Genomic DNA, 10,798 nt, shown 5'->3' on the forward strand with positions numbered 1-10,798 from the left:
TAGCTGCTATCATTAAGAAATTTACAATGTTATTAGTAAGCAAAAAATTCCCTAGAATCACATGTTTAACTTTATACCTCTCATTAAGTAAATTTATGAGCAATATATGAGTAATAGGACTAGCACTAAGTTGAGTCAGGTTGGCACGAGTCTTCTCTTTTACATAACTTTTTTGCTTTCTCTCAGCCATATTTTCTTATCATGTTCTATGATGCTCTTAGGTCTGCACTGTCCAACATGGCAGGTGCTAGCCACATGTGGCTATTTAAATTTAAATTAGTGAAAATGAAATTAAAATACAGTTCCTTAGTCGTACTAGTCACATTTCAAGTGCTCAAGAGCCACATTTAGATGGCCTGTTGGACAGTTCAGTTATAGAACGTTTTCATCATTGCAGAAAGCTCTACTGGACATTGATGCTTTAGATTGTCTTTAAGATTTCTGTCCTTTTCAAAGAGTTGACTCGTTCTCCTGCTTGCTTTCCCTTTAAGTAAACATTGGATGCCTGGGGTATTGGTTGTTTTCTTCTGATCACCTCCCCTTTTGGTCGCTCTGTTCACAGGTCCATTCTTCTGCGAAGGCTCTGTAGTCTGATGGGCACTGTGTTCTTGCTTCGCTGCTTTACCATGTTTGTGACCTCACTCTCCGTGCCAGGACAGCACCTGCAGTGTACTGGAAAGGTAGCCTGCTGCCTTCTTTATCAGTCTTTCCTCTATTCTTGGTGGGTTCACGGCACCATATATACAGTAGGGCCAAGACTTTGCTTTTAATATTAAAATGTGCTTTTTGGTATTTTCAAAAAGAAAATACCAAATGAACCTCTAGAAATAATCTGGTAAAAATTTAAAGCCAGAATCTACCTCCCTGTTACTTCTATCTATTCTATTGATACTAGCTCTATACTGTGGAGCTATAGAAAAAAAAATTCCTTTCAATTATCATTGCCCCTTTCCCACCATCCTCAGTGTTTTCAGTTCCTCATATCACAGGACTCTGGTCCCTTCACTATCCTTATCACTTCTTTTTTAAGTGTTGCAGTTTGACCATATTCCATTTAAAATATAGTGCCCACTACTCCAAACTTTACTCTTTCTAGGATATACTAAATAATGGCTGATTTTTTTGTTTTTGTTTTATATTTTGTAGCTTGTTTTGTTATACTGTAGGCATATCTTCTCTCCTGGTTAAATTGAGAGAAGAGAGATTATACAGATGGGAACCAAAAAAAATTAAAAAATTGGTAATGAATTATTGTAAAAAATAAAAAAACCCTGAATATCACTTACATTTTTTATACAAAATTGACTATTGTGACTTTGGAGAGAAGAATTTATTATCTGACTTTTCTAAGCCTTCATGCTTTAGTTATGTGTTTGCAAATATTCAAATATGTATATTAACACCTTTGTTATTTTAATGTTGTTTATAAAGTGTAAAACAAAATTATCAGTTCTTCTACTGCAATATAAATAGCTGAAATGCCAGCAAGGGAAGATTAAGCAGCCAAAGGAGATCAAGAGCTAAAAATATATCCCTGAGCTGAAGGGTGACAAAATTTCTCCAGGTATTAGGAGACTGACCCATAAGAAAGAGAGAAGAGTTATATGACATTTAGGATTTAGTGTAAAGGAAATGTTCTATTTTTAAGGTAAAGGCTGTTTTATTTTTTCAAAAAGGGAAAGTGAATTTTTCTAGTTATAAAGTTATGTGTTTATTAGAAAAATTCAAATTTTATGGAAATATATAAATTAAAAAGTAAATGCTCCCATAATGCCCTCTTTTTTCACCCTACCCCATAAATTAAACTATTCACAGTTGTGCAAGTATATATAGTCACACAGACTATTTTTAAACATGCTTACACATTCAGATAAGTTTATATAGATAGATACTTTTTAAACAAAAGTTGTGATTATATTGCAGACAGTTCTTTTTTAGCTTATGTTTTATTTAATAGTATGTTGTTACTTTTTTCTGAAGAAACGTATAGCTATACTACATCTTTTTAATAGCTGCAGAGTATTCCATTGTATGATTTACCAGTCTCCAAGTGACATATACATTTAGGTTGTTTCCAAATCTTATTGTTTATAAACAGTGCTGTTATAAACATTCATGTACACTTAATTCTTTTTCACTACTTAATCGTCTCCTTAAGATAAATTCCTGGGAGTGGAATTATGAAATCATTTACACATTAAAAACTGTGATATGTATTGTTCAAATGTCTGCTAGAAAAGACTAGTTTTCACTACCACCAATGTCTGCATGCCGGTTCCCACCCCTGTGCCCGCACTACTTATCAACCTTTTCAGTCACTGCCTTTCTGATTCATGAAAGATGATATCTGAGACTTTTATTGTCTTATGTTTTATGTTTAAATCTTTAATCTATTGAGTTTATTTCTGTACATGGCGTGAACTAGCAATAGAACAGTTTCCCCAAGTAGCATGCTAATTGATTAGAAGAAATTTAAAAGAAGAAAACTGTAAGCTTATTACATTGAAAAGAGAATTTCCTATAGCGTAAGTATTTAATTGTGGGTCAGCCACTAAAGAGAAGGACATTTGAACATAGGGCTACAACATGTGCTATGGAAACAAATTAGATGCCATCCCTCTACAGCATGGACAGCCCTTTTTCTGTCTCTAATGACTGTTTACCAGTTAGTTATTTATGGACATTTCTATTCATATCTGTGCTAAATGATGTTAATTGCTTTAAATTATAAAATAACCTACTTATTGACCTATATTATTTGCAGCAGTTAAAAATAGAAAGGTAATATATGGTGATGGAAGGAGAATTGACTGGGTGGTGAACACAGTGCACTATATAGATGATGTATTATAGAATTGTACACTTGAAACCTATGCAATTTTACTAACCAATGTCACCCCAATAAATTTAATAAAAAATAAGTAGAAAGTTAAGGTGATAGTAACTAGCAATCAAATCCCTTACAGTGAACTTCCACAGGGCATTTTCATTGTCATTAATTGCTTGAAATCACATTCCTAGAAGTAGGAGGTTTGGGGACAGAGCCAAAAACATGCCTGCTCTTGAAATTAAGCAATGGCCTCACCTTAAGAAAAGAAACACTTAAAGCAAATTTCCATACGTTTTCTCATGAAAGCGTTTTATTCATTCTGTTGTGTTGTGTTACAACTTTTATTTTTCTGGAAGAATATTTGGGATATTTAAGAGTGGAAAGGATAAGGGAGACTTGAGTAATTGAGCAGTAATTGCTTTCTTTTGACTGGTGTCACTTGTATCTTGTCCTTGGCTGAGATTTTTTTCCTAGCCATCTCTGTTCCTCAGTGCCTGGTTTTTTTACTTTCACGAGAGTAATATCTCTAACCCTATTCTCATTCGAGGTCATGGGAGAACCAAATCATGTTTATTTTAGCACCTTCTCTTTCCTTTTCTCTAATAATAAATTCCTCTTCTGCTCCTGCCCTCAACTAAGGCAGAAAGGGAAAGATGGGTTGTGTATAATCAGCAGGTGAGCTTTCTAATGAAATTGTGATATCTACTGAGAATGTTCTGTTACCAAACAAGGGGGTCCACGCACAGCAGAGCTGAAACACAGAACATCAAGTTTTGCAGTGGAGAAGTTATAGCCATTTATTGCCATGGCATTAAGCCAGGAAAACGAGAAGCTAATATTTTAAACCGGAACTCCCCAATGGCTTTTGATCAAAGGTTTTTAAAGGTAGAGATTGAAGGTTAGAGGTAGTGGCCAAGGTTGAAGCTGATTGGTTAGTTCTTGCGCAAGCTTCAGTGGTTTTCCCTTCCTAATTCAGTTCCTGAGGTCATCTGGTTTCATGCCTTCATCACTGTGGTCAAACGATCTAACTGATTGAGGAGCCAAGGTTCTGCAAAATATCTCATATTTGTGCGTCAGTGATATTGTCTTTAAAGCAAACAGCAGAAACTGAACATTTGGTGACCTTTGTTATTGTTTAAGCTATCATTGTTTTGTGCTAAACTAGGTGCATTTTTTTATTATCTCAAGTAAAGTGTACTTTTAAACATTTTTTTCTGGAATTTGCTTTATAGGCAGGGCTTTAGGACATGACTAACATGCTTTATAATCTTGAACTATAAGCTACGTGACAACCAAAGCAATGGAAACATTTAGTTAAAGCCTATATCTGTATCTCTAGATTCTATGATCTAATACCTAAACATATTTACTGTGAAGTGCCCGTTTGAGTTTCTTCTGTTCATTAGTCACAGTAGAATATTTAAGACACAGGGCTTTGGAATTGGACTCCCTGGGTTCATATTGTGGTTATGTTACTTACCAGCTGTGTGACCTCTAAGCCAGTTTTCTCATCTGCACAATTGAATTACTTCATGGGATTGTTGTGAAAATTTAATGTAATAACCCGTAAAGCACTTAGCAGTATGCCTTGCACATAGTAAAATGCACATCAAATTTTAGCAATTTTTTATATTGTTACTATGTGTTAAATGCTGCACACGTGTGTGTGTGTGTGTTTGTGTGTGTATGTGTATGTGTATGTGTGAGAGAGATAGAGACCATTGCTCAAACTCTTCCTCAAAATCGATTGCTTTTTTAAATGTATGTGTGGGAGTTGGGATTCAAGATTGCTATGGTTTAATAAACAAACAATGGTTTATTCTCCCTCATAAAAGAAGTCTGAAAGGAGGTATTCCAGGTCAGGTATGGTAATTTTATGGAGGCGTGATTCTTCTGTCTTCCTGCTCTCCTATTCTAACACTTGGCTTGCATCCTCAAGGCCATTTTGTGGTCCAAGAAGGCTGCTGGAACGTCAGCTATCATGTTTGAGTTGTAGGCTGGAAGAAGGAAAGGTAGAAAAGACTTGCTGCGAGCTGTTGTGTCTTTCCTTTATAAATAGCGTTCCCAGAATTCTTTTACACTTCCACTAAGATCTTACTGTAAAAAATTTAGTCACATAGCCACCCCTAATGCAAGGGAGGCTGGGAAATGGCGGTGCTTTGGTTGAATTCATTGCCACTTCAAATAAATTTGAGATTCTGTTACCAGCCAGAGAAGAAGGGGAGAATGGATATTGAATGGTAGCCATTGTCTCTGTCATAGCCTAGTTCTTATTGGCAAAAACAGCCAAGCAAATACTACTCTATTGTTGGATTAATAACTTGGAAATAAATTTGTGTCATTAGTGACCTTTTCGTTGTAAAGAAACTCCTAGTAGAGAAGTTTGAATTAATATTGATTTCATTTAATTACCAAAATATTTATGAATCCAGCCAAACTTGAACCACCCATTCTTGATATCTGGAATGTGTTAGACCCGGGGTCTGGTTTGCTGTTGCTTAGATCTTATTTCTAAGTCATTCAGCATCTGAATTTCAGCGGGAGTAGCTGTTTTGAAGCTCCCCCTCCCCAAGCACTTGAGGCACTGATTCACAGCTTTCTTTTTAGATCTATGGCAGCGTGTGGGAGAAATTACACCGGGCCTTTGCCATCTGGAGTGGCTTCGGGATGACCCTGACCGGCGTGCACACTTGTGGAGATTACATGTTCAGTGGCCACACAGTCGTCCTGACGATGCTGAATTTCTTTGTTACGGAATGTAAGTATCTCTTTAGTGCTTCTTTGTATATTAGATGACTATCTGCAGAGATAGCTTTGGGTAGAGTATGAAGTTCTCTGAAGAGTGGGAGAAACAGACTGACCTAAGAAGCATGGGGCTTGAGAAGCACTGGAAGGAATGTGGTTTTAAAATGATCTTTCTGTCCTTTTCCCAGATACACCAAGAAGCTGGAATTTCTTGCACACTTTATCCTGGGTTCTCAACCTCTTTGGAATCTTCTTCATTTTGGCTGCCCATGAACATTATTCCATTGATGTGTTCATTGCCTTTTATATCACAACAAGACTCTTTTTGTACTACCATACACTAGCTAATACCAGAGCCTATCAGCAGAGTAGGAGAGCAAGAATTTGGTTTCCCATGTTTTCTTTTTTTGAATGCAATGTTAATGGTACAGTACCTAATGAATATTGTTGGCCCTTTTCAAAACCAGCAATAATGAAAAGACTAATTGGATGAAGACTATCTTTGTTATGGGTTCGTGATTAAATATACAAAGGCTGTTGAAAGTGAATTACTTTGCTTCTTCCCCTGGTTGTTCCTGGATGCCTTGCTTTTTGGCTTATATGTTAACAAAGTAAAGTTCCCTGTTCTGAGCAAGGCTGTGATTATAGAAAGCAAGAAAGAACAATCAAGAGTCCTTATGTATCTGTTTGAACAGAAAGCTTAAGTAGATGTTTTCTGCCCCTTCTCTTTAGGCAGAGGTAATGTGATTGAAGTCAGGCTGTTAATCTTACCTGTTGAGTATTTGCTTATTGAACTTAAGCAGATCAACTTGTGCAATTTGCTGGTTGAAAGCTTTTTTTTTTTTTTTTTAATTTTTTTTTATTTCCAGTAGGACTCCAGTCAAGAAATAATATGTTTTGAAGCTCATTATCTTCAAAAGAAAAACCCCTACCTAGTGAACAGTACTTGTTCTTTGAACTAATCTCTGTGTCTTTTTAAAAATGCAACTCTGGAAAGGGATCCGTTTTACTAACAAATAATTTTTATCTTCTGAACCATCTTTAAGAAAAGTGTATTGAACATACCAGGATGTTTGAAATAAGAAGAGAAAGGGGGCATATATGAGGTGACGAAGTACAAATACAGTACTTGCATTTTTCACCAAAGATGCAACAAAAGATGCAGCTCCTATTTTGTTCTGAGGGTTCAGTATTCATGAGGGGAACATTGCTGCATCCATAAAAATAAAATTGGCTGACTTTTAGTGATGTAGGTACCTGGAATAAGTTTGTGCTATAGCTGTTAGTTAGAAGACAGCCCAATTTTATGCTTTTTAATGATGTTGTTTAATGAGCAAAACAGTGGAGTGTTTTACCAGATGTTAGATAAACTTTTTATGTCCTTAAATAGGGAGATATGCATGCAAAAGATATTTTTTCTCTTTCTGAAAGAAATTTATAGCAAGTTGCAGGCATAATACAACTTTTTGGTTTTTGAAATTTCTCATTCTTGGTCATCAGAAGTAAGCAGTCACAGATGTATTTGGATCTGAAAAAGTTTTGTTTTTTTATTTTTAAATACAATTGTGTACATACATTCTTTCTATTTAGTCTTAATTTGCCAGTCAGGAAGTGATATAACTTAGTTGCTGTTTACAACACTAGAAATTTAGTACCTTATGTAAAATAATTTGATCTGTGTGATAACATTTGTCACTTTACTTTTAATGCTTTTATATAGTAGTTGTGATAGTAGGTAGGATGGGTATAGAATTGGAATTTTAACCCCAACTGATGAGCTTAGCCACTTGGAATATTAATTGTGTAGTTTTTACATTCCATTTTAAAACAAGGTGTTAGAAAAGGTGCTGGCATATCGAGGTCTAAAATTAGGCCACTTAGCCAGAGCCTGCTCCTCATATGGGTGAAATATTTTATTTTTGCACTTTGAGTCATATTCCTACCACTGTATAAGCTATGGAGGAGCCTTGAATGGATTGGGTGGGAAAGGAATATTATGCGAACAAGTTTTAACCAATGCTAAATGACCCCAGTTTGGGTCTGCTCTGAACATTATTTTTTATTTCTCACTTGAGAAATGGCACAAAGCAATTCAAGTTTTATTATGCTTTTAAAACTCATACTTCAGAATCTTATAATAGCTTAAATTGTTGATTCTATTACATGCAGGGGACAAAAATGCCAACATTTCATCTAAGGAAATTGCATAATTATGAAGGGTGGTGCTTCCTATGCCAGTTAGAGTATTTTGACTCTTGAGGTCAAAAGATGTGTTACTGCCATTTTTTTTCCAAATGACAGAACAGGACCGAATTTCTCTAGGGAGGGACTAATGTTCAAGCTTTTAGAAAAGTGAAAAAAACCTGTGGCAGAATTAATTCAAGAATGTTAAGTAGTTATTTAGTGGTAAAATTTTCTAACATCAGTCTTCTTTCCTTCATATGGATTCTATTCTAGAACAAAATAGAAAAAAATAAATTACAACTAATTTGCAGAGCTATTAACATTGAGAGTGTCTAACAGCAGACTACTATGAAGATTGTAAAATAACTTTTCAGCCTTGGATTTGTCATATCTGTTTTGAGGAAAAGGTAAACTAGACTTATAATTTATTGTTATAACTATTACAAGGCAAGTGTTTACATAAATCAGTCATCTCCAAGTCTCTTTCTTGGAAATTGAGACAAAGTTCTTTTCCGTTTTTTTGTTGTTTTTTTAATATGAAACCTATATTAGTTGTTTTTTGTTTTGTCCAGAAATTTCTAGATTTTTGTCTTTGTATTTTTTTTCTTGTTAAAATCTAAACCATAGTGAAGGTAGTATTGAAATTTATATTTTGAGAGTGAATGTGGCTAGGTAGAGAAGCTACATGCCTTAGATCTCCATAGTTTTTGACCTTGTATTAAGTTCTACAGTTGCAGACTTGTGAGAAGCTTACATCATTAAACACTAAGACTTCAGTATAGGAGGAATGAAGAAGGTTTTTGGTTTGGGGATGCAAACTGGAGGTTAGTTATGTTGAAAGTTCTTTGATGCATTTTCTATGTTCCTGGGGACAGTGTAGACTTTTTTCTTCCTTTCCTCCCTCTTCCCCCCACCCCTTCCTTCCTTCCTTCCTTCCTTCCTTCCTTCCTTCCTTCCTTCCTTCCTTCCTTCCTTCCTTTTCTTTTCTTTTACAGTCCATGCAGGGCAGTGTTACTAAAGGGTAATTGAAGTTAATAGGGAGTAGAATGTTTTGAAGAAGGCAAGTTTGCTGTTCTCTTGAAATAATTTGGGAGGGACCTTTTTTGGATGTGCTGCAGAATTCTCAACATGCCTGTCCTCTCCGTAGTTCTTTGTGGCCAGAATTGCTAGGGTAAAAGTACAATACAACTTCCATATGCTGAGTCTGTTTATTTGTATCCCTTTAAATCAGAAAGCAATGAGCTTAGCCTTAGAATCAGTCTGTTAATAAGTGTGGACTGTTCACCAGAAAAAACCCCGCTGCGAGTGGTGCTCTTCTCTGCCCTGTGCCTGCCTGATGGTCGTTACTTACAATTCCAAAATTCCTACACTTTGTCGGTGAGAACAGAGGAGCCACATGTTTTTATAGATGATATGCAACAGTCTGTTTTAGGGGCATCTGTTTGGAAAGTGTTATTTATATATTCACAGTCATATTCATAATACCAACCTTCTTTGACTGTACTCAGCAAAAGGCAATTTCATCATTAGTTTCATAGTACTTTTTAAGGATTCTAATTCCAAAATGCTCGAGAACATTAACTTTATTCTTGTTTTAAAACCCTCTAATCTAATTTCTTTGATAGTCTTTTTGTAGACTTAAGTTATCTCTTACTAAAAAAGTAATTATAGTAATAGTCATTTTCAGTTCTTGAAGGTAGTCAGGCATTTGAGACAAGAAAGCTCTCTTTTAGAATAGTCTAGTAGCTTTCTGAAACAGTATTGGTTTCATCTGGATAGTTGCAAAGCCAACAAAGCATGTCAGTTTTAATGCCAGTTTCACTTGGCATTTAAGACAGTTTGCATTTGTAAAGTTACACCGGAATTACCCCTATCCCACTGTAGAGGAGAATTGTTAGTAACATCAAAAGTCAGGCTGCTTCAGGTGACCAATGAGAAAGGAAAGAGGTTGAGGTTCTTTTTCCATCTCTGTCTTTATGTGGCTTTGAATGACTGAAACTACTATGGAAATAGGTTTTGGCTCCCCTCTGGCCTACCCCTCATCCCCAGTGAAATCCACCATTTTCAAGTAACTAAAATGTGGCCTATTACTTTGCATCAAGTTGAATAAAAATATCTATGAAATCCATAAGCCATAATTCAGCTACCAATAAAGTTGGTTTTTAGCATATGTTCTACCCTAAATTAACCAAAGGACTTTCTATTCGGTGTATTCCATGTTTAAGCATAAAGAAATTTTGTGCCTGATATGGAGAGAGAAGGAATACTATGTTAATTTCATTGTTATTTCAGGTCTGTTTTAACCTGAACTTCTGGGTTGTCTGAACATAACAAAGCAATGTTATTAGTAATGGTATCTTAAAAATGCTTAATTTTAATAATTTTTTTATTCAGAGAATCTATGGATTGTTAGTACAATTGAAGTATTTCTGATATGGAACAAAGGAAATGGAAACTGGTACATAATGGGGGAAGCAAAATTAGCTTGGATTAAAGTGGGCATGTTTTGTTTCAAGAATTCTACCTAAATGTCACCCTATCCACAGAGAAACTCGTATTACTTGAAGATGTGAAAGTCCCTGTGGTAGCCATACCTTGAAGCACAGTATTGTATATAAGTAAATACCTTGATTCTAAATTAAATCCAGATTTAACTAATATATATTATTTTATATCTTTGTTGTATTAAAATGTTTTAAAACACTAAAAATAAAACATTTGAAAGTTGAATTACAGTCTCTTATTTAACTGTCTTTGCATTATTGATGCAGCTGGCCTATTTTTTTTTTTTTTTTTAGCTGAGCCATCCTGCCACCTGTTGGCAGCTCAGCGGCAGCTCAGCTCGGGCCGGGACTCGAACCGCTGTTGCTCAGAGCTCAAACTCTTGAGCGAGCTCTTAACCAACTGAGCCACTCGGCCGGCCCTGGCCTATTTTTTTATACAGTGAATTTTTATTTTTGCAAATGATTGGGCCCTGCAACTCTAAATTCTAATGTAGTATCTAGTCCCTGGCATTTTCTAATTCTTAGTTGTCCGTTA

At 35.5% G+C, this 10,798-nt stretch overlaps 1 protein-coding gene across 3 annotated transcripts in view; it reads left to right on the plus strand.

Annotated features, from left to right (window-relative positions):
• The window catches only part of SAMD8 (sterile alpha motif domain containing 8), a 60,499-nt gene extending 50,010 nt beyond the window's left edge, over positions 1 to 10,489 (plus strand). For all 3 annotated transcript variants that reach the window (XM_019626181.1, XM_019626190.1, XM_019626198.1), the window contains exons 4-6: positions 563 to 680; positions 5,438 to 5,588; positions 5,764 to 10,489. In XM_019626181.1, coding sequence (XP_019481726.1) covers positions 563 to 680; positions 5,438 to 5,588; positions 5,764 to 6,068 — 574 coding nt within the window. In that variant the 3' untranslated portion in view covers positions 6,069 to 10,489. The remainder of the gene's footprint in view (positions 1 to 562; positions 681 to 5,437; positions 5,589 to 5,763) is intronic.
• Positions 10,490 to 10,798: the final 309 nt, after the last annotated feature.

The sequence above is a fragment of the Hipposideros armiger genome, unplaced genomic scaffold (assembly GCF_001890085.2).
Source record: "Hipposideros armiger isolate ML-2016 unplaced genomic scaffold, ASM189008v1 scaffold_15, whole genome shotgun sequence".
Classification (NCBI taxonomy): Eukaryota; Metazoa; Chordata; class Mammalia; order Chiroptera; family Hipposideridae; genus Hipposideros; species Hipposideros armiger.